The sequence below is a fragment of the Hibiscus syriacus genome, unplaced genomic scaffold (assembly GCF_006381635.1).
Source record: "Hibiscus syriacus cultivar Baekdansim isolate YM2019G1 unplaced genomic scaffold, ASM638163v2 tig00112988_pilon, whole genome shotgun sequence".
Classification (NCBI taxonomy): Eukaryota; Viridiplantae; Streptophyta; class Magnoliopsida; order Malvales; family Malvaceae; genus Hibiscus; species Hibiscus syriacus.
The window spans coordinates 143,367-171,181 of NW_024063432.1; the positions used below are offsets into that span (position 1 = coordinate 143,367).

General features: G+C 31.3%; 1 protein-coding gene and 1 pseudogene across 1 annotated transcript; both read left to right on the forward strand.

Annotated features, from left to right (window-relative positions):
- Positions 1-339: 339 nt before the first annotated feature.
- LOC120184987 lies at positions 340-6,228 on the forward strand (annotated as a pseudogene).
- Positions 6,229-16,641: 10,413 nt separating this feature from the next.
- On the forward strand, positions 16,642-19,455 carry LOC120185140 (protein IQ-DOMAIN 14-like). Its single transcript, XM_039189436.1, has 4 exons — positions 16,642-17,074; positions 17,901-18,101; positions 18,433-18,510; positions 18,691-19,455. The coding sequence occupies exons 1-4, from the start codon at positions 16,724-16,726 to the stop codon at positions 19,399-19,401; spliced, it is 1,341 nt and encodes a 446-aa protein (XP_039045367.1). The 5' UTR covers positions 16,642-16,723; the 3' UTR covers positions 19,402-19,455.
- Positions 19,456-27,815: the final 8,360 nt, after the last annotated feature.

Below are 27,815 nucleotides of genomic sequence, written 5' to 3' on the forward strand. Positions count from 1 at the left end.
TAATGAGTGTCGATTGACGATGAGAATTTTGATCGGACTTAAGAGTAAAATTAATATTTTATATACATTTTAATGTTAAACTAGTATTTTATATAAAAAATAGGGGTCAATTTAAAATTTAATCATTTTTACTAACATGACATGTGAGCAGAGTACCGAACTGTCGAGGGACTAAAATAAGATTGATCAAAAATAAAAGTGACTAAAACATAACATTTACAAAATGAATGACCCAAATTATATAAATAAAAAACAAAGGGATAACCAGTGTAGTTTACACTTTGTTTTTTTTATTGTAATAAAGCCATTTTTATAGAAGAAAACACGTTCCCGTATTTTCTCCGGTTTAACTTTCCGTCTATACGGAGAACAAGATTTTATTTTCTTCTTCCCAGATTTCCTTCAAACCAAACAGGACCATAAGGAAAGTTTAGAGATTTTCAAATCCAATAGAAAACAAGTTAACAGAGATGAATTTGAAAGAAGCATTATGGAGCAAGACAACGGATTCAAACGAACCTCCGTCTCCATCATCGTCATCGCCGAGAGACCCAGAATCAGAAGTAGCTGCTGCTGCTGCAACGAGTGCGGTTGAAGAACTAGTTAACTCTCTTAAAAAGCAACGAATCTACAGAGAAGTCACCCTCGCTCTCCGCACCGGCCTCCGTGACGCCCGCGCCGAGTTCTCTTTCCTCCGAGTCCGTGGCCTCCGTTTCCTCCTCAAATCCCTTCGATCTATAGCTCAATCTGACTCCTCCATCGGTCTCTTTTCACAAACTCAGTCCATCCCCGAGCTCCAAGGTTCATGACTTCAATTATTTCTCCCCTAAAAAATCCGTTGTTTTTTTAATCTTAACTTTTATGTGTGAATATGATTCTGTTGGTGGCAGTGGTTCCGGTGTTGTTTGAGCATTCTTTGAAAGAAACAGCGGATGAAAAGGTGGGAAGCTTGGATCACATATTCAGCGTGGAGCCAATGAAGGTTAAAAGTCCTTCCACGGATTCAGAAGTTGCTCTTGCGCTTAGAGTCTTGGAAGGTTGCTGTCTACTTCACCCTGAAAGCACTCATTTGGCACATCAACATAAAGCCATCCCGGTAATTCTATATTTACTTTTAAGAAACTGTATGGAATACCAGAATTTCGATTTACATTTGTACTTTCTATAAAATGATTGCTTGCTTGAATGAATGACAAGTCTCTTTTTCATTGGAAATGTGAAGTAGGATTGAAAAGTGAACATTAATATCATTCTAGTATCTAGTATTGAGCATTTCAAATTATGTTATTTTTATTTTATTTTAATAGATGTCAAATTATGTTAAAACATACAAGCAGGGTCTCGTTTCACATCTGCAATTTGCCTATATTTAACTGCTCAATTTTTAGGAATATAAATTTCAACATGCAGCATTTCATCGTCTATTGCTGATGGTAAAATATGCTATGAATAAAAAATTCTCTAAACATTTATTAAATAACTAACTCTATTCATTATATTTGTTTTTCATAATTTTGGTATGGTTTGTAATAGGTAATGAATGCTATTGCTGATTATTTTCAAATTGCTACAATTTGTTTGTTGATCTTTTGAGTTAATACATGCAACCATGAATTTGATCTTTTGGAAAAAAGAAAGACATGCTAAGTTCTAATTTTAGCTTTTACTTGAAGAACATAAGCATGTTAAACTATAAAATTTAAATTTGTATCCTTCAAGAAACAATATTACTCTTGAAATAAACTAAACTCAATTCAGAGGTTGTTACACATGATTTGAAGAAAGAAAACTTGGAATTAGAATCTTCTATGCTTAACAATTATCTTGAAATGTAAGATAGTGGATTATTATTGTTTATATATATATATAATGTGAAAGAGGGAGAACTTGAACCTACAGCATAGTCGCCTAGAGTATTAATGATGTGGTATAGGAAGAAAAGAGCAGTAAACCAAAAGAAATAAGGCTGAAAAACCAGTTCAAAAGAAGTTGGAACAAAATAAAACTTAGGGTTATAAACAACCTCTAGTTTTGCTGTTAATTCAAAGATAGTAATAATAGTAACAATTAATTTCGGCTGTAAAGCCTACAACTTATTTATATAGGCTTTCTTTCTTGCAAGCAAGGTTACTAGATATTCTTGCGAGCAAAGTTACTCGATTTTCTTGCAATTTATTCTTAACTCTAGACTTAAACCTCAAGAAGACTAATAACATTCGCTGTCCAAAACATATCTAATGCTTAAACTAATATTATAAATTAAGCTCCTGTATTGTTAGGTCGATTGGAAGAGCAGCTGGTTCATTCCTTTAATCAAACGAGGGTGGAGTTAATATTGAAATTGCAGATTTTTTATGGGAAGACGCACATGGAAGAGCAAGATTATGATATGTTAGAACTGATCTATGGTGAATATCCCGAGGAAAGTGAAGAAGTTGGTGTGCATCACAACCAAAAACTCTCCTTGAACAGGATGCAAATAAATTATTCACTTTACTCATGATTTTAATCTTAGATTGGTTCTAACATATCACAATCTTGCTCTTCCATTTGCATCTCCCCATAAAAACAAGCAGCTTCAACATTAATTCCACCCTTGCTTGATTCAAGGGCATGAACCAACCGTTCCTCCAATCGACCTCATATTAATTCCACCCTTTTCACGCTTGGAATTGGGATACTTTCAAAAATATGGCAACTAAGTGGGGCAAGTTAGTAGCAATTGACAACAGTTGTGAGTTTTCATCGTCTTTTGATCGGGCGAAAATTCAAATACTCACAAATGCTAAAGGGAGAATTGATGAGTTGTTGGAGTTGAAGGTCGGTGATAATTTATTCAATGTCTTGGTGCATGAAGTTGATCCTTCCTTCAAACCTAATTCTTGGGTCCCTGAAGATTGCGATATTTCACTAGAACTTGCTCCTCCTATTAAATCGTGATTGTTCGGTAGTTGTATTCAGAGGTGTTTTTTAGTTTGGGGTTGTAATTGTTGGTTTTTAATTCGCTATGTTATCTTACATCTTGAGGTGTATTTTAGAAATAGGGTTATTGTCTTAGGGGCTTTTTGTTTGAAGATGTAAGATTTCTAGGTGATATGGTTTGTAATGGTGTATATTCCCATATGAGGGATCGGTGTTACCTCATGTACTTGGTTTACTATTCAATAATATTTGAGGCACTCTTTTCTTCCTTCCTATGTTCTTCAACATACTTCTAAGTATGTGGAAGAATACGAAGGGAGTTTTTAATGAGACCTCCAACTTCTATCAAAAAAAAAAATTCTGCATCCGCTCATCATAGTGCAGCCAATTCTGTTTCTTATAATGACTTCCTCTTCCTCAAGCTCTAACACATCCAATCATGGCTTAACAGCAAACTACTTTAAACCTTAGGATCTAATTAGGCTTTGATTACCAAAATTGATGTAGTATTGGGAGAAAATAGCAATGAACCAAAAGAACTAAGGCTGAAAAACAAGTTCGAAAGAAGCTGAAACCCAAGAATTCTTGGGGTTATAAATACCTTCTAGTTTTTCTATTAATTCAAAGAAAGTAATGATAACAATTAATTTTGGCTGTAAAGCCTACAAATTATTTATACAGGCCTTCTTAGATACCATGAAAACTAATAGCATTAGCTGTCCAAAATATATATAATACTTAAAGTAAATATTTAAAAATAAAACTGAAATAATAAAATATTAAACATTAAGCTCCTGCGTGAATTAGATACCATGATATATCTTTTTATTTTTGTTGGAATTTGAGTTTTTTATTTTATATCAAACCATAAATCATACATAACGACTGTTTTTTCTTTATAATTAATTTTTTTGAAAGAATCTTTATAATTAATTAAATAAGTCTATCTAATTAGACACTTAAAATTTTAAACAATTTAGTAAATTATGTTATTGATTTCAATAAATGCAAAAAACAAGACCATTATAGTTTCAGCATTAACTTTCTAAATTATTAATTGACCATTGTATTTTTTGAGATCAACTTGATCATATTTATATGTCAATTATTTAAAATGTTAACCTAGTCTTTCCAAATAGATCATTTAAATTATTAAGTAAACAAACTTTTTGTTACTAATATGATCAAATCAATTTATTATACATATTTTAATACCACATTGTTTGTGGAAAAGGGTAAATAATCTTACAATTACAATATTAGCTATAAATTTGAAAGGAAAAAAAACAGACTATGGAAGTATGAATATGAAGAGTAAATCATTTCGTCGAAAGTGCTAGATTTGGAAAGTTGTGGCATTAATAAAGGGAAGAGTTAAAAGAGGGTCGAGTATTAAAAATATCCACTACATAAAAAAATCTGGTTAAAACATCAAGTTATCATATGTGTTGGTGATGAACCTTTTTCCTCCTTCCTCTTACTTGAGAAGAATGAATAAAATATGCAAATTCACTGTTCTGCAAACAGAGCTCATATGAGGGGACAAAAATGTTTCAAGAATGGTGCAAGTCTTCAGTTTTAGTTATATTAGCATACCATGTAATCTAAACTTCGAGTGCTTGATATGATACAGGTTTTGATGAATGTCTTGTCAACTCGTGGAGTTCTTGAGCAAGATGCATGTCTGGATGCTTTAATCTCAATAATGTTGGACTCCTCAGCCAATCAAATGGTATTTTATCCTTTTTGGGCTATGGAATGCGTTGCATAATGCTTTAGTTTCAAATTATAGTCCATTAGTTTCATTTCAATTTTGGTTGCCAATTTTTATTAACAGCTCTCAGTATTATTATGCTAATGCTACTGTATCACAGACCTATGTTCCTGCATCATCATGGGTGAATAAACTTGATATGTTATTTAGCTTGGACAATTAAACTTGTTTCTTGCCATTCATAAAGCTTTTCCATCTTAATCCTTAAAGATGTTAAGTTGTGAAGGATTGTTAGCTCCATCAATATTAGTAAATAATAGCAAAGGCGTTGTTCTACAGCCTTTTCCTTTTGACTAGAAGAAAGAAGAAGAATAGTCCAACTTTATTTGGTACCCCCTTACAAGTGGTGGGGGTTGATTACGCCCAGCCTTTCAACAAGATTAACGGTATAGCTTGTAGGAAGCTAATGGTAAATATTTCATCAAAATGGTCTCCTGTTAGCTAGTCAAATGCCTCTTGATACAGATACTTTGATTTGGACCAGTCTCTCCTCCATTTACGTCTTATATGTCTCCCCAGAAACTTAGTTTCGTTGAATCATAGTGTGTTACTAAAGCAGAAACATTTTAACAAGGATTGGAAACGCTCAAGTAAGTGCCGTGAAAATGCAAAGCTTATGGTTGATGATATTGTTCATATGTTCATTCATTCCTAGCACATGTGCATGATGTTTCTGCTAGTGCTTCCCAGGATTTTGAAGCATGTAATGGCATCGAGGAAGTTGCAGAGCTCATACGAGACAAGGAAGTGGATGAAAATCTCAGGTACTTAAAAATAGCAGCTGGGATTATTTTTTGAATAGTGGTTGGGATATTAATTGAAGTCCTTGGTCTCTTGAACCCATTAAGCGGCCCAGTGAAAAAAGGGAGTGTTGATCTCCCTAGAGGTTCCAGGTTCGAGCGGTTGTGTCTGCAGTATGCTTGTGCGCATTCATTATTGTTAATTGCTTAAGAAAAGTCTGAGCAGATACTACACTGTGATCACCCCAGACGAATCATAAAGAAGAAAAAGTCCTTGTTCTCTTTTTCTGATGCTCCGGTTTAAAAAACCAGTTTGTTTTTCTATTATATCTCATGTGGTAAACCTGTGAAAATAAATTAGGAAAAGTTTCTTGCTTGTTCGTGTAGATGACACAATCTCCGGATGCTTTTCTCTCTTCTTAATGCTAAGCAATGTCTCACTAATTCAGTTTAACTTAAAAACAAAGATCATTCTGTTGATCAGATTGAAATGTGGAGAGTTCTTGCTTCTACTCATTGGGCATTTAAACGGAAGGGAAAGGTCTCCCATGGCAACCATTCATGAAGAGGTAAGACGACTTTTAGGTGAAAAGTCGGCTTCATTGATATGGGCTGCAAGTCAGTTCGGCTCAACCCTCGATCCAGACCAGAGACTAACAGCTCTTCATCCAGGCCCGCCGGGTTCTAGAATCCCTAGACTTGTACTGAGTTTTAATTTCTATCGCTTCTCTTTATGTTGCTTACAGTTTCAAGGAAAATCATTGCTGATTTTAGGAGAATGCGAAGATGTTACCGTATTGGACCAGCACTCTGGTGGTGGTTAGTCACTGCTAGTTAAGTTAGGGGAGAATATTGCAGAAATTCTGATCCTATGATTCATTCTATACTTGTACAAAGAATGATACAAAGCAGAAAGAATCATATGCATTTTCCAAGCAATTATTTTCATGTTATGGTTTAGTTTGTCTACGCTAGAATACATCATTCATCATTCTTGTCTCGTCTTCTGTTATGAGACATGCATGAATATCATCCTTTCTGTCATAGTTCCCTTTGTTCGGACATCTCTGATTTTTGTTATTTGTTACATCGGGAAAATTGTTTGAGTTAATGTTTCGGGAGAAAAAAAATTCTCATCTAAAGTGTTGTGAATATCATTTTTCTTATCTAATATGAATGTTACAGTGCTCGAGGAAAGAGACTTGAGCCACTTGAGGACTTCTAGAAGGCGTCTAAATCACCAGGTGCGGATACCCTCTCTTCCATCCTCATACCCATCTAATATTTTTAAATCCACCATCCGCTCACCACTTATGATGGGTAAAAATTTTCAAATCCACACTTGCTCACGAGGGTATATTTTCAAATCCATCTCCACACTCATTACCCAACTGGAGACGTATCCAACTAGACATGTCTGACAGTATATATCTTATACAATATTAAGATTTATAAATCAGTCTCTAAAATTATACCTAAATTCATAATGAACCAAAATGTAATGGGTATTTAGTAGGTAGACGGATGCGGGACAGGTAAGGTTTCAAATCCATCACCCGTCCACTACCCGCGACGGGTACCACTTTCTAAATCTACACCCGTCTACTAACCACTAAAGTTATACCAATCTACACCCTAATTAGAGCGAATACGGTGCAGAATACACAAAGCTATACCCGTTTACCATCTCTACTGGTGACTTATCATATCAACCATACACGTATGGTGCTATATGGTGGGTTTAACATTATAGTACTGCATCAGGTCAAAAAATTTGTGACCCCAGCCGGCTCAACATGAACATATGAAAGAAAATCTTTATCGAACATTTTTTAATTAATTTAGAGTGATTATAAGATAGTATTTGTTTTAAAGTTTTCAACAATTTGACAATGAAAGCTCATCACTATTGCAATCGTTGGTGTTCAAACTTAGAACCACTAGAAATAATAATCTTCTCTTCAACCGAGATGATTTGGTTAATTCGTATAAAATCATTGTTGACATAAACATTAGAAACAATCTGATATTTTAATTAAATTTCCATGCAAGTTATCTTCATATTATCATGATACCGAGAAAAACATAGAAGAAAGAATGTTATACAACGGTTTAATTTAAGGTTAATTTATAGTGAATCTTAACTTAAAATTTTATTTTATTTACTCTATCAAGTTATGCAATTGATAATAATTTCGGTTATAAACGAAAAAGTTATATTATAACGAGTTTTGACATAAAATATTATGTATATATTTTAAAAATGTATATAATTAATAATAATTTTAGTTATAACAAAAAAAAATGTTATGATGGTAAAATTTTAAATAATAATGGGAATAATTACGGGTTGAATTTTTCAAAGTTAATTTGCTTTCTTTATGGGTTTCCTTTTTCTTATTAGTCCTGTTTTCTCATTGTTTACTTGCTTTAAAATTTTACCTTTTGTCCAAGAGTTGATGCTGTTCGGCTCCCTCGAGTAGTTGAATTTATGTATTCTTTTTTTCTTCTTCCGATTTTAAGTTTTCGATCTATTTAATTTGGATTGACTACGTCGTACACTTGTGCCGGAATGATTTTAAAGATTTTTTAAGGCTTTAGGAGGGGATCGGTCCAATTTAATTTTAAAAGAAGATCGGATTTTGAGAAATAAATAAAATTTGGAATCGTCATCGACCTTTGGATTAGATAAGTCGAACACCTAAAAACGTCTTTCGAAATAATTTTAAGAAAAATCATTCAACAGACAACAGTTGGTCTATGTTTTACCAAAAATTCATTTTCATAGATCCAGGAGTCGATTACGCGTGGGAAACTAAGCACCCCTCAGCGCCTAAAATTGGTTCTCTCGATTATACGTTGTCTAAAATAGTAAAATTTTACAAATTTGAACCCAAAATTTAAATTAGGACCCTTTTATTTCGATGAATGAATTTGAAAAAGAGTGAATTTATTTTTGAAAAAGAGTGAATTTATTTGTAAAATATTTGACTCTAGAAACCATTTAATTCACTCGATATTATTTTAAAATGATGTCCCCTTACTACGTAAATTAATGAAAATTGAAATTCAGTTATGATGGATGCAATTCAATTAACTCATGACGCAAAACAATATTGTCTTTAATCATTTAAGAAAAAGAGAAAACAAATGAATGAACAAAACAATATTGTCTTTAATCATTTTAAAAAAAGAGAAAACAAATGAATGAACAAAACAATATTGTCTTTAATCATTTAAAAAAAGAGAAAACGAACGAACGAGCGAACGAACGAACGAAAACAAATTTAAATATATATATATACACAGAAATTAAGTTCAAATTGAAATCATGATCCTTCACTTGTACGTCTCAAACGATTGAACTCAAGATATTTTGGAGGTTTCCTCATATATCTCCCTCGTTCAAGATTTTCCTCATAAAATCAATATAATTCGATTTTTATTAAAAATAATTTATTTTATTTAATCGAAGATAAAAGGGATACCCTTGTTTGAGTTACCCTTAGAATGATACTCCAAGTATTTAGAGGCGTTCCATAAGTTAATCTTACAAAAGGGGTAATGCCTTAATTTAAATCAAATGAAATATATTTAATATTAAAATACAAACATGTATTATAAGCAAAACACAATAAAATGCTCTATATTTACAAAATACATATATACAGCACTATATTATATATTTAATACATAGTATTATATAAAAAAGTTGAAGAATCTTTGAAAAATACAGGGACCAAAATGATTAAATGATTAATTCAATGACTAAAGGTATAAGTAGAGCATAAAAATCTTATATTAAACTAATATGGTGATTAAAAAGAACAATGATCACACGCACAAAAATATACAAGGTACTAAAATGAAATAAAATAAAAAATAAAACTAAAGAGTTAGTAGGTCAATTTTCAAAATTTTATCCGGACTATAATAATGCAGATCATACCCTAGAGTAGGTCACCTCAAGATCGTAAATTAATTCGAATGCATTCGGGTTAGTAGTTAACTTTTAAAATTGTATACAAACTATAATAATGTGGGTCATACCCCAGAACAGGTCACCATAAGGTCGTAAATTAATTCGAAAGCATTAGGGTTAACGATTAACTTTTAAAAAAATCGGACCATAATAATGTGGGTCATACCGCAAACATGTCACCACAAGGTCGTAAATTAATTGAAATGTGAAAATTAAAATGTTAGTAAGTTGGTATCAAAATTAGAGGTTAGTAAATTGGAAATTGTTAACATTATTAAAGCAAGACTAAAATGCAAATGAATTAAAAAATAGTTGACAAATCGAACTAGAAAAAAACAATGATACTAGTAATAAAATAAAACACTATAGTAGAATAGGTATATTGCGACATTTTTTGTCATATAGAGATGTTTTAAAGTGCAGTGAAAAACACTCCCGGCATAAAAAAACACCATAAGAAACTCCGACTAAACAAACGCCGTTAGTGTTAATGGTATTTTGCGTTAACAAACGCCACAATAGGTCAGGTTCTTTAGCGATTTTTTTATACAAACGTTGCAAAAAGTCAAGTTCTTTAGCGGCATTTAAGTTACAAATGTCGTAAAAAATCATGTTCTTTAGCGGCATTTTGGATATAAACGCTGCTAATTGTGGTCATATATAACTGCATTTTTTGTGCAAACACCTGAATAGGTTAGGTTCTGTAGCAACATTTTATACGTAAACGTCGTTAGTTTTGCATTTCTTTAGTGTTGTTTTTTATTCTAAAACATTGTTAATCACAACTGATTTTTAAAATGTACCATTCACGTGTGGAGTAGACAACTGGCACATGGGATTCACGTGTGAGGTAGACAGATGACAACAACAATAAAATATCTTCATCTAGTTTGTCCTTTTTTGCGCCTAGAAATATTATCCAGAATGTTGCATCATTTTTCCAATTCTCCTTCAACTTCATTTACCTACACAAATCACCACCCAAACACCACCTTTCTCTTTAAACAACACCAATTTCGTCAATGAATAAAAATTAATCAAGAAAATACCACCATATGCAACTACATGGGTTAAATGCAACTATATGCAACTAAATGGGCTTTTAAACAACCAATAAACCAAGTTGAAAAGGCATGAAATATACCATTTTTACGGGGTTAAAAGATACTATTGGTTGGGTATCGATACTCGCAGAAGGAGTATCAATACTGAGTTCACTTAGCAAATTACAATAGCCAATTTTAGAATCGGTACTCTAGGAGTATCGATACTCCTAGAGTAAAGATATCAAAATTGACTACTGAAATATGCTAATTGAACTCGGTATTGATACTTCTTCTGCGAGTATCGATACTCAACTAACATTATTGATACTCGATGAATAAGTATCGATACTTCTAGCCTAGAATTTCCCTATTTTAATCCATATGATGAATGATATCAGTATTGTTCTTCCAATACTGATACTCAAACCCATAAATACCCTGTTTGGACATGAAAATAACTCCGCATTTCACTTAAAAAGCCCTACTGAGGTTCTTGAACGTTATTAAAGTTTTATGTATTATAAGAAGGGTCATAATAGGTTTATAAACATGTTGAAAAACACCAAAAGCTGAATTATACCATGAATGTGTTTTATGTTTCTTACCTCATGCAAGCTACCAAACATACCTAGTGATCTACATGTGGTAAATTTGAGTTACATGTGTGTTACCTGGACTACTAAGCTGCTGGAAATGCTCAAAGTTCAACCAATAGTCAACTTTTCTTTCCCTTCATTCTTGGAGTTTTTTTTCCACTTCTCTCACTAGACAAGAATCAGACACAAGGGTTATTAATTGGATTTAATAGTTAGAAACATGTCTTGGGGGTTTCTTATGGCTCAAATCCTCCAAAAACGAGTTGAACTAACATAAGGTTCTAAACCCCACTAAAACCCTTCTCATGGATACCATAACAAAATGGTGAGATTGAGGGCTTGAATTGAAGCTTTGGAGATGGAGGTTATGATTAATTCTTACCTTGGTTTGGTAGGATTAGGTGAGATGACCACTAAAGTTTCTACCTTTACTCTAGCGCAAGAAGAATGAAGAAGTTGAAGAAGATGAGAAAAATGATAATGGGTTTTTGTGAGAAAAAAAGGGTTTGTCGATTACATCTGTACCATTAAAGGGTTTTCCGCCTTTGTTTTAAATTTTGGTATAATTGTTCACTTTGTTCCTTAAACTTTGGTCACAACTTAAAAAAAATCCATTTTTTGACAACTATTGGGTCCAATCCAAGCTCAATTCATAGCTTGATTATTTTATGTAGCTATAAAACATGGGTTTTCATTATTACTAACAGATATTTAAATTACGCTTACGATCGAGTTTTTTGTTATGATACATTTATTGTGATTATAAATATAATATGTGTTGTTGTGATCATTGCAAATATCGAAATCATATAATAACAATTTCAAACGAAACTGTTACAATTATATAACAGTTGATGTTTTGATGGTGGGTCGTTATTTAGATCTCTTATAACAATTGTTTTGTTGGAGGTCCAAGTGACTTGAAATGATGGGGTCAACCCTTTCGTAGCATTTCGTACGTACTCGGTTCATCTTTCCATCCTTTATGCTTTTCAAGAGGTCACAAAATAAGGGTTCGAACAAAAAATCGACTTAACAAGGACATTCTCCTATAATCATTGACACAAAAAACTAGTAACTTGAGGAAGTGAGAACATACAAGAACCGTATAAGAACATGATGAAAAAACCCATCCAAAATACTTAGTGTATGTATATTTTATATAAAAAAGTAGAAGATATATATATGTGTATGTATATGTATATCATATATGATTATCAAAAGCAGATTAAATCAGAATTAATTAGTGTCATAATATTATAAATATTTATAATTAAATTTAACTAAAAACTCGAACAACTTAACTCAATTCGAATTTTATAAATTTGTTTCGACTCAAAAAAATTAAATAAAATTTAAATTATAAAATAAATATGTCAACCCGACTAACTCAAAATTTATTAACTCTACTCAATTTAACAAATCAAATACTCACCCCTACTTAACATTACTTAATAACATTACTTAGTGTTTGTTTATATGTTTCATTAAGGACTTAGTTGACCAAAAAATAGTTTAGGTACTCGAAACAAAAAAGGGTAAATTATATATTTAGTACTTAAACTATCGTTTTTCCGTTTTATTACCTAAACTTTAATTTTTTTTTTAAAAAATCATACCAAAAGTTTAGTTTTTGTTTCATTTTAGTGCCACTGTTCAAAATTTTACGTTAAGTTTTGAAAAATAATTGAAAGTTTAGGTACTAAAACATACCAAAATTGATAGTTTAAAAACTAAACGCGTTAAATTTTTAACGGCAATGAAATGAAACAAAAACTAAATGTTATGTATGGCTTTAAAAAATGAAAGTTTAGGTACTAAAATGTGTAATTTACCCAAATAAAAAGAGAAAGTTTAATTACTTATTTTTAGTGCAAGTCTTGATAAATATAAATGTAAACGTGATAAGATTGAATATTTAACCTCTTTCAATAATGGAGACAACGGGGGTGGCTGGTGGCAATGGTTGGGCAAAATGGCCATGAATGACCCTACCACCACCGTTAACGACAAAGAACAAAGACAAAGCTGGCCTAACAAGGTTTAGTTGTGTTAGAAAATGCAAACATCGTGGACAATTCAGCCGCCATTAACTTCTCTTTCTGGTCTGAACCACAAAAAGTGACAAGGCTTTGAGTTGTGCACACGCATATGCATATTTCTGCTACTTAAATTTACACCATGTTTTACACACATTATTCTTTCGATAAGATCGAAACTTGTTTAGTTTAGGTATGATTTATTGATCAATTATTTTGGATTAGATTTAATCACTGATATCTAATTTATTGAGCAGTTATTCTGGATCAGGTTTTGTAGAGATCTATTATGAGACACCCATCCAACACAATTTGCTCTATTTGTAAACGTCAGGATTCGAACTCTTGACCTTACTTAAGAGATCTAGTGTTTCATCCCACTAGATAAACTTCTTGTCGGTAAACTCTAGTATTGATATGATTTGATATAATATTTTTTCGATTTATAAGTATTATTTAAATTAAATTTTATTATATTTATAAAATAAGTAAAAGAATATTTTATGTAAAAAAATATATTTTTAAAAAGATATTTTAATAACTCATTTTCGTTCTATTTATTTAAAAAACTCTATAAATCCATTTTTTTTTTAAATTTGGAGTAATTACAAACAGTGGCAGATGTACGAAGAACTCAGGGTGGGCAACATGCCCACTCTAGAATCAGAATTTCTTTATGTTAGTTGTTTATTTTATTAAAGGAGTCCACCTTGAAATTTTATTTGTACCCACCCCATACGAAATTTTTTTGTTATTAATACATATGTGTCAACCCTGAATTTTTTTTGGATCCGCTTGATCATAAAATAGTATATATTCAAAGACTCTCAACCAATTGACAATGAGCGTTAATACTTTTGTTAGTACTTCAACCTGAGACCTCTAGACATATAACAAATCCTTTAACCACTGAAATCACTAGGTTCGTACTATAAACTCATATTTAAATTAACTCAAAGCCATAACTTAAATAAAAATGTGATATTTACAGTAGATTAAATAATTTTTCTTTAATAGAAAAAAAGTGATATTTTTTAGAGATTTTAGATTTGAGCTGTTATGTCTAAAAGATATATATATTGTCAAATATTAAAAATAATTTTAAACAAATACTACTTTATAATCAACTCATTCCTTAAATTATTAGGTTAAATTAAGTTGTTTCAAAGTTAAAATAAATATTTTAAAAAGTAATTTAGACTGTTAATGTAAAATAATTTAAGAAATTAAGAATTTAGAACGTTATGATAGTAAAATTTAAGAAATTAGGTATTTTGAATGTTAGAGTAAAATAATTCGATAATTATAAATAAAACTTTAATATATATATATATATAAAATAAACCTGATACTAGGTCGGCGAGTACCCGGTTAAGCAAGATTTTGTGACTCAGGCCCGACCCATAAACCCGAAAAATTTAGTAAGTCAGGTACCCGACCTGAAAAATTGAGTATTTTCAAAATAAATATCCGGTATTTTTTAATCGAGTCGGTAAGTCGGGTCAACCGGGTCGGGTATTTTTTAACACTCCTACCAATAGTAGAATTTTTTGGTTAAAATGATGGGAATGTCATTACCTACAAATTCTTAGGTGATGAGCTATTCCCACCACTTTGGACACAAAATACACCTAAAATAATAAAAAAATTTCATATAAATTGTTGTCAATTTTTATTTTTCGTGCTTTATTTAAAATTATAAATTTAATAATAATAATATACAAAGATTTTAATTTAGTAAAATATTAATAAATTTGAGTGGTTAAAATTATTTTATATTTTTAATATTTAGTATATTAATTATTTTATAATTTAATGAGGTGAAAATATTATGATTGTAAAAATGTAATTATTTAAAATAATATTTAATTTTAAGGTATTAAAAAAATCTTATACATTAAAAATAATATATTTGTCCACTCGATATCATAATATTATGTTTTATATTATATTATATTTTATACTTATGAAAATTATTTAACATTATAAGTTTAATATATTAATTATATGTTAAATATATATTTTTCTTTTAAATTAGAGAGTGTGATAATTAAAATAATTTTATAAATTTTCATTCAAATATTTATAATTTAATATTAAAATTTTACTTGTTAAAAATATATATCACAAAGATAATTTGGTAAAATATGCATCCAATTAATCTTATATTCCTCCAACCAAACGCGATAATCTTACATTCCTGCTAAGCAAACCAAACAAGGCAATACAACATTATCAAAGTAATGTTACATTCCGATAACCTTATTCCCAAAGGTAATCTTACATTCCGTGAACCAAATTCGTCGTAATAGTAAAATTGATATACAATTCGATTAACTTAAATTAATTGTTATTTTTTCACTAATCCACCTAAAATATATAATATTCTACATAATAATTAAATTGTAGAAAGCATAAGTAATGGTGAACAAAACTTAACACGACTTGAAAAAACGATTTTTTGTATTGACTCAAGAAAATTCGACTTGAATTAACTTCGAGTTGTAATTTCATAAACTTGACTCGAAAATTTTTTAAGTTCAAATCAAATTGTAAAATATAACTTGAATAGTAACCCAACATTTTTATTAATTAAGGGATTGATTTTCAAAGTTTACGTCGAGTCTCTCAACTTTGTGTGACATATGTATATTACATATGAAAAATATGAATATATATATATATATTGTATATTGTTATAAAAAAATATTTAAATTGAAATCAAATAATATCATAATATTATAGAGATAAAAGGGTACACGAAGCCCCTGTACTTTAAAAAAAACTAATGTGACACTCATATTATTTTTCTCTCAATGTGACACTCTAACTTAAAAAAATAACTTAATGTGACCATTTGACCAACGATTTCCGTCATTGATCAACATTATTGTAAGTCCTTCGTCATTAATTTCTCTAAGTCGATCAAAAGTTTCTACGAAAACCATCTCCATGATTATTTTCATTCCCCTTCAACAATTGCTCATGCAACTAAAAATTGATTATTTTCGTCAGCATGAATTAACAGAGTCATTTGTCAATGTCGAAAAATGTTGGTCAAAAGGTCATATTAGATTTTTTTTTTTAGTTGAAGGGTCACATTAAGAACAAAATAGTACGAGGGCCATATTGATTTTTTCTAAAAGTACAGGGGCTTCGCGTACCCTTTTGTCTATTATAAATTTTTATAATTAAATTTAAATATAAACTCAAAATTTTGACTTGACTCAACTCAATTCAAATTTTATATACTCGATTAGACTATGAAAAAATTCAAATTAATTTAAAATTATAAAATATGACTCAATATCTCAAAATCTTTTTAACTCCGGTCCACCTAATTCCATCAAATGCTGACCCCTTAGCACAATCACTTGTTGAAAATACAACTTTTTCAATACAAAATATTCAAAGTTGCGTTTGACCAAATCGGTGCGCGTGATGTACAGACATCCAAGAGACGCGTAAGGTTTTTTTGTTGTGTGTTGTGGTTCGTCTCGTTCGTCTACAAAATCCAAGATTCTCCTCACTCGATTTCCATTGCTTTTAACCCAAAAGGGAAAAATGGTTGTATTACAATCAACACTGACTTCAAGTGGTGGTTCAGTCGACGGCAATTGAGCCATGGGCCTTTTCCGGCGACTCTTCGGCGCCAAGAAGCCCGCCCAACACCGCCCGGAAAAAGACAGGAGGCGTTGGAGCTTCACCAGATCTTCCAATCCCACGTCTTCCACTTCTCATCTCGATGCCTTTTCTGGTACAGGCAATGACACATTGGATGCCAACAAGCACGCTATAGCAGTCGCGGCCGCCACCGCTGCTGTCGCCGAGGCTGCTCTGGCAGCAGCCCATGCGGCGGCCGAGGTCGTAAGATTGACAAGCTGCGGTGGTCCTGGCGGCGTCGGTGGGAGCAACCGACGCCTCCGACAAGGAGCGGCGGCTGTTAAGATTCAGTCCGCTTTTCGAGGTTATCTGGTCAGTAGTTTCTTCCTCTCTTTTTTCAAATTTAGTGCTCGTTTTACTTAAGAGGTTCATAGCTAGTTTAGTTAATCTCATACGTTTTGAGTTGTGGTTAATGGGAATTTGAGCTCTCAAGTTCACCATTAAATTATAAAAAGAAAAGATTTTTAGAGCTTAAAGATGGATAAAAGGTTGCTTTGAGAGTGGATTGGGACACCCATTTGGGAATGGTCCCATAAGAGAGAAGAAGAAAGGAACAAGACAAGAGGAAGAGGAAAAACACAAGGGCCATTATGGAGCGCCGACACCTAGTGAAAGGTGGTCGTTTCTCCATCAGTCTTTTCTTCTACCACTCACTCTAACCATAGCAAAGCAAAACTCGATCCGATTTGAAAATTTTAAATTTTTCAATTTCATTTACTGTTAAAAGTCTTGATTCGACTCGTAATTTCATAAGTCGAGGTATAAAATTTTAATAATTAATTGATTAATTTTTAAGTTTAAGTCAAATTTTATACTTTGTATGAAATATGTGAATCACATGCATTAGTGGATGCCCTTAGGGGAGTAAGTAGGGATTTAAATTGTGCTTATGATCGCGTTACGATTGTCGCGGTTGCGGATATAACTGATGTTATTACGAGTATCGCGGTCGTGATTTTTTCTCTAAATGAGTTGATTTTTTTTAAAAAAAGTTGATTTTTTATTTAAAAAAATTAAAATAGGAGAATAACGGTCTGGTTCTGTCGTGATTACCCGCTATTCGTTAAATTGCAGCCGTGACTCATCATTATTAGTGTGATCACGTTTCACATCGTTATTTTTCGTCATAATAGTCCAGGCACGGAGAGCACTGAGGGCGTTGAAAGCGCTGGTGAAGCTTCAAGCACTGGTGAGAGGCCACATAGTGAGAAAGCAAACAGCAGACATGCTCCGACGCATGCAAACATTGGTCAGACTTCAAGCTCGAGCCCGTGCTAGCCGTTCTTACGTGACGAAATCTTTTGATTCAACCTGCAAGATATCTCATTCACGAAATGCTGTAAGCGGACATCTACTCTCATCGATGTTTAGCGACGGTTTTAGTTTTCCCATCTACTCGTTTATAAACATGATTTGGAATGTTTCTGTTAGGCCTAACGTATGGAATTTCATATGCTTTCCTTTAAGTTCACATGATTCCTAGTGCAGTAATGGATTAAAATACTGAAGGGCCACTTGTTTTACCAAAACTTAAAGTTATGGTACCTTTATGGAGGGCTTTATTTTTAACTTTATTGCATTGAATAGTTGATATATAAGAACTTATCGAGAATAACGTATCGGTATGATCACTCTGTTCGTTTCCTACTTTTTCCTACGTATACGCGCAGGTCCATGAAAATGCTGTTAAAGATGAATGCCGGCATCGTGCTTGTAGTACTAAATTTGATGGACCCTCAATCCTAAAGGTATCCCAAAGATGAATGTACCTATATGGTTTTGTTTAAACCTTTTGATTTTAGGATGAATTAGACATGAGTTTAGAGTTGTAGGCCGTGATCCCAGATCAGTTGAGCAGCGAATATCGGTGCACTGAGTGTAAAAACGGATATTCAAATCGGTTTTGAGTTTTGCTTCTTTTCATGCAGAGATGTGGTTCGAATTCAAACCTTATGGACATCATCAATCTAGAGAAAGCGGGGTTGGGATCGAATTGGTTGGACCATTGGATGGAGGAAAGTTTAAGGAATAACCATGGAGATGTGCTGCGTCGACATAGGCATGTCGATGATGAGAAGAGTGACAAAATCCTTGAAGTTGATACTTGGAAGCCTCACTTGAACTCCCAGCAATCTAATAGAAACTTCAGGGCATCGCAGCATAGCTCGGCTTTTGATTATAACCAGAGCTTCATGGCATACGACTCCCCAAGAAAACTTTCGGGAAAAGCCTCGAATCCTATACCAAATAACTTCGCAGCCGAAGCGATTTCAAGGAAATCTGATATCGACAACAGCCCCCAAGGACTTTCTGCATCATCATTCAGACCTGGAAGTAGTAGTGCTAGGAGAAGTCCGTTTGCTAGGAGCGAATGCTCATGGGGCTACTTAAGTGGATATTCTGGTCATCCGAACTACATGGCAAATACGGAATCGTCCCGAGCCAAGTATCGGTCCCAGAGCGCCCCGAGGCAGAGGCTGGAGTTCGACAGGTATGGTTCGACCCGAAGAACTTTACAGGGGTTGTGGGATTCAGGGGCTAATTCAGGAGATTTTGCTCAACATGTTGATTTTAGTTACAGGCCTCATCCGACGTATGATCGGTTGAATAAGTTTGCAAGTGCCCACCAAGGGCGATGATCCTCCCCTCCCACTTTCATTTCCTCGTGTGTAGGCTTGTAATCAACTTACGGTGATCCTTTATGATCAAATTTAATATTGTTGATATTGAAAATTATTAAACCTTATAAGGATGGGCACGAGACCTGAACTCGACGGGTTTTGATTCGATCCAATCGGGTTAGATTTTTTTAAAAAATTTAGTTTGGGTCAGGCTTCCTAAAGAATATATTTGAGTCAGGTCGGGTTTGAGTTTAGGGTGAAAATACCCAATCCGAAAAATAACCTTCTATATATTATTTTTTTCAATTAGATCCTTATTTTTATTGAATAAAAATATTTTTTTCTTATAAATATATTTATTCCGAGTTGGATTGAGTATGTTTGAGTTTTATCTCAAAAAATTAGATCGGGTGAAGTTACCTCTTAACTTGGGTCGAATCGAATTCCAAGTGGAGAATATATATATATATATATTCGGGTGGGGTCGGATTGACCGAAAATCCAACTCATATATGTCTCTACTTAAAGAGAATATCGAATCACTATCATGTCAAAATTAGTATCTAATTTTATCAAAATGGTTATTTTAATTCTAATTCGTATTTTGGCCTCCAACATTTCATTTTAAGAAAAAAAGACTCTTAATATTTGACAAAATAATCACTTTGGTTCTTAATCTTTTTTCTTAGACCATTTTGTCCCTCAATGTTTCATTTTGTTGTAAAAAAATATCCCTATTTTAGAACGTTGATAGTGTGTTAACTAACTATTGTCATCTTATAAAGGGGTTTTTGTCCCCAAAAAAATGTTAAAATCAAAATACTCTAAAAATAATAATATATATCAAAATGACTATTTTGATCAACATTGGTAGTTAATTTTGACATTATGCTTATCAAATCTTTACCAATAAAAACTCGGGAGGATCATACCCTCTTATCGTAGCTTTCAGAAGTTCCCTAGAAACACCTTGTCATCTTCAAAATCACCATCCGTCGAATCATCATCCAGAGTCCATTTTTTTTCATCTTTTGACATAATCTTTGACAACTAAATCTGATAGTTGATAATTATATTTTTATAATCTTAATAGACACGACGACTCGAAGCCTAACCTCAATTATCGTACTATCTAGATATTCATACCTAGATTTTCACCATTAACACTGTGTATTCACGGAGGTTGAAACCACCCCACAGCTTATGTCCAATTTGTCTGAAGTGGCTACATAGCATGTTGAAACCTTGGATTCTCAGAACCGACAATCAAACAGCGTTCCATACTGTGTTTGCAAGAAGGATTTGTAAAACCTGATGGGGTTTAATCATCACATGAAATCAGTCTTGGAGACCCACAACTTTGAAGGTGGATATGATATGTTCTTTTAGAAATCATTTTTGGTGGTTTAAGTGCATGGCATTAGTGAAGATGAAGATGACATGTCATCATTGCTGATTGGCTATTAAAAGGAGTCATCTTAATCCAATCGCGGATGGATCGAGGGATATGAGCTGCGATCGAATCTTCTAAAAAATTTAAATTTTTATTGATTATTTAATTTCGTATTTTCTGAAATTTTATGATAAACATTCATACCTATAATTAATTTTAGATTGAACTATGAGAGAACAAGTTATTTAATTTTATAATAAATGGAATCTTAAAAAGTAATTAAATCATAAATAACAATTATACCAAAAATTTAATTTCACTAATTTTAAAATCTAAAAATCCTAATAAGTAACTAAATTAGATAAATTACTTTTAAAATATTATATTATTATTTAAGAATAATCAATCTAATTACGATATCATGCAATGAATATAATTAATCCAATTACAAATGGATTGACAGGGACGTGGGATGTAATCGCACCTCTTAAAAATTTAAAATCTTCTTATAATTTTGATAGTTTTGTATTACTATTAATTATTTAATTTTATATCTCTTAAGATTTTATAATTTCACGGACTTATAAATTTAGGCATGCGTTACTTTTTGAATATTTTGTATAATTATTTAAGCCTAATCAATCTAATTACAAGATCATGTAATGAATATAATCACGTGCAAGATCAAGCAATAGCCTTTTAGGATGTAGGCTTTTTAAGGTAGAGCTGGTTAGCATTTACTGTGTATTGTTGGGTAAGTGTACATTAGAGTTAATTGTATTATATGTCTTTAAAATATGCGTCATATTTTAAATTAGTTTTAAAATTTTTAAATGTTTCAATCTCACCCCTTAAATTATTACTATTATTCTAAATTAGTTCTCAATTTTTTAATATTTCAATTGTATCCTCAAACTATGGCATTCATTCTAAATTGGTCTCTGAACTTTTTGAATATTCCAATTTATTCCCCAAACTATACATATATACTAATCAAATCCCATATTAATAAAATTGTTAGGCCAATTTATATTATTATATGTTTGAAAAACCAAATTTAGTTTAAATTATGGTTGAAAATAATAACATATTTACATGAATTTGGGGATGAAATTAGAATATTTAAAAGTTTAGGGACTAATTCAGAAAAGGGTCATAGTTTAGGGATGAAATTAGAATGTTTAAAAGTTTGAGAATTAATTTAGAATGAGAATCATAATTTAAGGATAAAATTAGAATATTCAAAAGTTTAAAGATTAATTTAAAATAAAGATTATAGTTTAAGAATATTCAAAAATTAGAATGTTCATAAGTTCCCTTTATTTGATTCCTTCCTTTTGTTTCCTATAAAATATATTTAATTGTTTTTATATAGAAGGAACTAATTTTATTTAAAATAAGAAATATCTCAAATTATAATGAGAATTTACAATTATAATCGTAAATTAAATACATAATTAGGACTATACAATGAAATATTAAAAATTTAAAAAAGAAACTTGAACAAAGATAAATACAAACAAATCTGATCGCATCTACAAATGAACCGCAAAAAGAGATCAAGCTATTAAAAGATCACCGATAAACCACAAATCAGACTCGAGCGATGTGAAAAACTATCAACGAAATCAAATCGGGTATCCAAATTAAACATGAGAGTCCAAAGCAAGGAAAATAACAAGATATCATATAAGCGTCATCTCAATCAGTTGTGACGATGTGAAATCAACCCTTAGAAAAAGATAAATGAAAAAAAGACCAAACGACTGAAAAACATGCCAAATGGTAGAAGGAAACATGCTATAAAGCCAGATGAAAACGTGTCATAAAGATAGATAAAAATGTATCATACTACCAAACTTAATGAAAAAAAAAAAATAGAGATGCAATATGAGAAAATAAAAGGACAATAAAAAATAACGGCGGTCAATAACCAACATCAAAGTGAATACCATCGTCGATCAACAAAGGCGAAAAAGAAAAGAGAACACTAATAAGTAACGAGAGAAAACTAGATTTTTTAGATTTTAGATTTTAAGAGATTTTAAAACTTAATTAAAATATATTTAAGTTTTATGTTCAAACAAAACGATTTTAATGATTAAATAATTATTTTTATCTTTTGATGTCTCAGACTCGAGTGCGACTTCTGTATAAATATATAAATATTTATTGTTAAATGATTAAGAATCATTTGAGCATATACTACCTAATACTCAACTTAGACTAATAAAAAATTTCCTTTTCAATTATACTAAAAAAAAGTGAAGTTCCTAACCCACACTAATCAGTTAAAAATTATTTAAAATAACAAAAAAATTCGAAAATATATTATAAATGTAAAATGAAATTCCTTCAGATTCTATAATTATCAAAAAATCCTAAAAAAATAAAATTTTAGAATTATTCTTTTCAATTTATATTTTTTTAAAAATAACTATGGTTAACGATAATTAAATATTAGTAAAATTATAAAAAGTTTCCTTGAATTTATTAAAAAGTAGACAACTTTGAAAAAGACTGCGAATTTTTCTATAATTTTCTAATCTTTTTAAATAACATTCAAGGAAAATTTATCATTTTAAATGGTTTTATTATTTTTTAAAATTTTAAAAGTAAATAAATCATAATTGTAATTTTAAAAAAATAATTTCTAAAAGTATTATATTTTTAAAAAATAAACCTTTTTTATATTTTGTTTTTATGTATTTTTTAACATTTTTAATTATTTTGACATATAATGTCTCGTAAAGTCGTGTAAATTTAAGATTTATCTTGAAATGACTTTTTTTCCTTTCGATTTTTAAGGATTTATCCTCACTTATCTAAATCGATCTATATAGTACATTTAGTTTCGTTAGGTAAGTCTTCAACAAGGATTTTTAATATAAGTGTGATCAAAATTCGACTCGAATTGAAAAATTAATATTTTTGACTCGACTCGAATTAATTTCGAGTTATAATTTCATAAATTCAACTCGACTAGAAAAAAATTTCAACTTCAAATCGAGTTGTAAAATACAACTTGAAAAGTAACTCGAATAACTCAAAATTTGAGTAATTAGTAATTAGTATATTGTTTTTTAAATTTGAGTCCAGTCTTTCAACTCGTACCATAATATTATAAACATCGATAATTAAATTTAAACATAAACTCGAAAATTTAACTCGACTCGATTCAAAAAGTTTTAATTCAACCCTGAGTTGTGAAATAAGACTCGTCAATTAAATAACTCAAAATTTCTAACTATACTCGATCGAACAATCACCCCTATTTCTGCATACACAACGACTCAAACTCGAGACTTGCTTAAATAATATCAAACTGCTTACCACTTGAACCAATCTCGATTGGTGGAACTCATCAAATGATTTTAGTAGTAAAAGAGAATATTTTTTCCTAGATATCTCAAATTTAAGTAGTTATATTTACAACGTATATACACGTTATGAATAATAAATTTTTTAAGACATATATTATCTTACAATAACTTATATTATTAAATAAACATTATGGATAATGTGGTTGCAATCGACCAACAATTAGGGCCTTGGTCCCAAACTGTAGGCCTATCGACCTGATCAAGAGTCAAGACATTTATTATGATATACTATAAGCCCATTTAATATGTTGCTGGATTTTGAATTATCTTGAGACCGTTTTCATTTTTAACTTCCACTTTATGTATGGGATAGTTTCTCGGGTAAACTACGCATGTAATGCTTAAACCGTTGATTTTGGTCTATTTTAATATATAAATTTTTAATATTTTTTAAAATTGTACTTAACGTTTAGTTTTTATTTTATTTTAATAACCATCTGTAAAATTTTAACGTGTTTAGTAACTAAACTATCATATTTATCCCGTTTTAGTACCTAAACTTTTATTTTTTTCCAAAAAATTAACGTTAAATTTTGAATAGTGGTACTAACATGAAATAAAACTAAATTTTAAGTATACTTTTAAAAAAAATAAAAGTTTAGATACCAAAATGAACTAAAATTGATAATTTAAGTGCTAAACATGTAATTTATCCCTTTTTTAGAAACATCATTGTAAAATGTAAAAAAGAAACGAGATACAAACAACTGAAAAGAGTTTATTGTTGAGCATACAATCCAATAAGTTAATTTTGATTTTACCTAATTTTAAGATAACGGTCGCATTTAGAATATCGATACCTTAGTCATCTTTGAAATCATCAAAGATGTCAACAATCCACATGTATCCTAATTTTAGAATTATTTCGGATAAACGATTATTTAACTAGTGTTGTTCCTATTGTGAAGGATGATAAATTCAACCCGAACCAATGTTCAAAGAATGATTTTAAGAGGGAATAAATAAAAGATATCTTATATATTTCCGTTGTTGGAAATCTAATGTATGTGTAGGTATGTAGAAGATTTGACATTGCATTTATAGTTGGAATGTCAAGAAGACATTAGAGTAATTCAAGTATTAACCATGAGAATGAGAGATTCGTAAGAAAATTTTGAGATACCTAAAAGGGACAAAAGACAACATGCTTATATACAAGAGTTTATTGGGGCACATCGAGGACAGTCTTCTCAATATGATGTTGCTGATGTGGTTGCTCGATGGCATCATCCCCGAAGATAAGTGATTAATAGAACCGTTCAGCATTCAACGCGTTTGTTTCGCACCTTTGAATGATTCAGTGCTGACTGATTCAGCAAAACAATGTTGAATGATTCAGCACAAAAGTACATTCTGAATGATTCAGAGCCATTATCAAACATCATGTCACATTCAGAGCTAATTCATATAGAGCCTCTGAATCATTCAGCATTTGAATCATTCAGCGCTTAATCATTCTGAAGTAAACAAACATACCCTAAGTTGGATGCAGATGATGCCTATAACTTGTCACTCCAATTGGCAGCAGTTGGGGTTATTATGCGCAACGTGCAAGGAATGGTCCTTGGTGGTTTGGCTACAACTTCGGGTGGAATCCCTAAGCCCATCTTTGCATAACTGGCTTGTTTAGTTGCTGCTATTTATCCATTTTCATCAATTGCTATAATAATCTGGAGGGTGATTTTTCCACCATTTGTGTAACTATGGTTGATATTCGTACTAAATGTAACACCTTTGATGGTTGTTATATTTTGTATATATCTAGAGAAACGAATAAGGTTGCCCATACTTTAGCAAAGAATGTATTGGATTGTAATGCCTTTTATTTTTTCTGGGACTGATGCCCCTAGGTTTGTTCTGAATGTTGTAATGGCTTATTTAAATTATGGTTAATTGATTTGGGTACTCTTTTCCCCTTTTAGGACCTCAACCCTAGAGTTGGTAGTAGGGGTTTTAACGAGGCCCGTTTTCTTTCAAAAAATATATTTGTTAGCGGGTTATATCTTGGAGGAGCGTCAAACAAATCTTAATTTTTATTTCTACTATGAAGGTCGAGTTTGTTTCATGTTTTAAGGCCACCTCACATGGAGTATGGTTGAAGAGTTTCATTTATGAGCTTAAAGTTGTAGGATCGATTTTTAGGCCATTAATGATATATTGTGACAATTTAGTTGTTGTCTTTATGGTTAAGAACAAAAAAAGTGGAAGTTGAAGTAAATACATTGAACTTAAGTATATGATTATAAGAGAACATGTTAAAAAAAGTTACTACTGAACACAATAACACTGAATATATATGTTACATGATCCTTTGACTAAAGACGTGCTACCACATAAATTTTATGGATCTTGTTGTCTTGTTCCTACTTTGTAAATTTTTGTTGTAATAACAATTATAATGAAATTCTATTAAGCTTGTTTCTCTTTTATGTTGTACGTACATTAATTTGGTTATTTTAAAAGATGTCTCTAAAATTTAGGCCTAAAATAAACATAGAATTTATTTATTAAGAAAATTGATTAAAATGTCGAGATATGATATATTATGATACATGAAAGGAAATACTCAATTGTGTAATATATTTTGACTTTAAGTATTCATTGAAATATTACAAACCAAGTGAAAAAAAATGTTGGCAATTTTATGTTGTTGGTTCATGTGATTATTCCCACATTTGACAATCTAACATTCCATGGATAAGCACGAACCAAGCGACCTCTGTGATAAATGAATTGTTGTTATTCCTTAAGGTCTCGAGTTCAATGCTAGGAGTGTGAGCGTTCAATGTCAAATGGTGGACATATATCTATGAACATTTTTTGCTTTGTACTTACCTCAAATTAATAAGAAAACCATTCCATGGACATGTGGTATATGACATGAGTGCATATAGATTTTAAATAACAACGGGCTTACATATTAACACCTATTTGTAGATAATAATACTAATAATAATAAAGCTAACTAATTTATTTCAGAATAAAATAATAAAAATAAAAATAAAAAGATAATAAAAGGCTACGACAAAAATTGGTGTCTATAGTTGCCCCTCATTGCCTATTATCGTGTGATGTGAATAGGGCAAAGAATAAAGACAAAAATTTTGTCCGACTTTTTCATGAGTGATTTGATTGGCCGAAATCCTATCTGGGGTATCCCTGATTAAGATTCTCTTTGAATTTCTTGTTCCTGTGATCATGTTGATCCACCTCCTTCTACGATGGAATCTAAGGAATGGTCGATGTTGATCCAACTCCTCATGTGCTGGAATCTAGCAAAGCAAGAATGTCGATCCACCTCCTTTTGTGATGTAATAGAACAAAAGAGTGATGCTGATCCAACTCTTTATGTGATAGATAAGTCAAGGTTGAACAAGTTCTTCTCATTAGGAACTTCTGTCTTATCGGATGAATTCTTCTCGTTAGGAATATTTCCACTAAAAATGTTGATCCACCTCTTTATGTCATGGATAGCCAGGGTCAAACAAGTTCTTCTCATTAGGAACCCTTCCATTGTAAATGATTGATATATCTTCTCTTTAAAGAATTCTAAACATGTAAAAGATTATCATGTGTCATTGATATATATTTAAAGTACCAGAAGGTAATGACTCGAACGTCCTTGATCCTTGTTGGGATCCATTTCCTCCAATGGT

What these genes read in the sequence shown, in the direction of transcription:
- LOC120185140 (XM_039189436.1), top strand. Translation starts at nt 16,724, where the DNA reads ATGGGCCTTTTCCGGCGACTCTTCGGCGCCAAGAAGCCCGCCCAACAC. An exon ending in TATCTCATTCACGAAATGCT is followed by an intron (nt 18,102 to 18,432) that starts GTAAGCGGACAT and finishes GTATACGCGCAG; the next exon opens with GTCCATGAAAATGCTGTTAA. An exon ending in ATGGACCCTCAATCCTAAAG is followed by an intron (nt 18,511 to 18,690) that starts GTATCCCAAAGA and finishes CTTTTCATGCAG; the next exon opens with AGATGTGGTTCGAATTCAAA.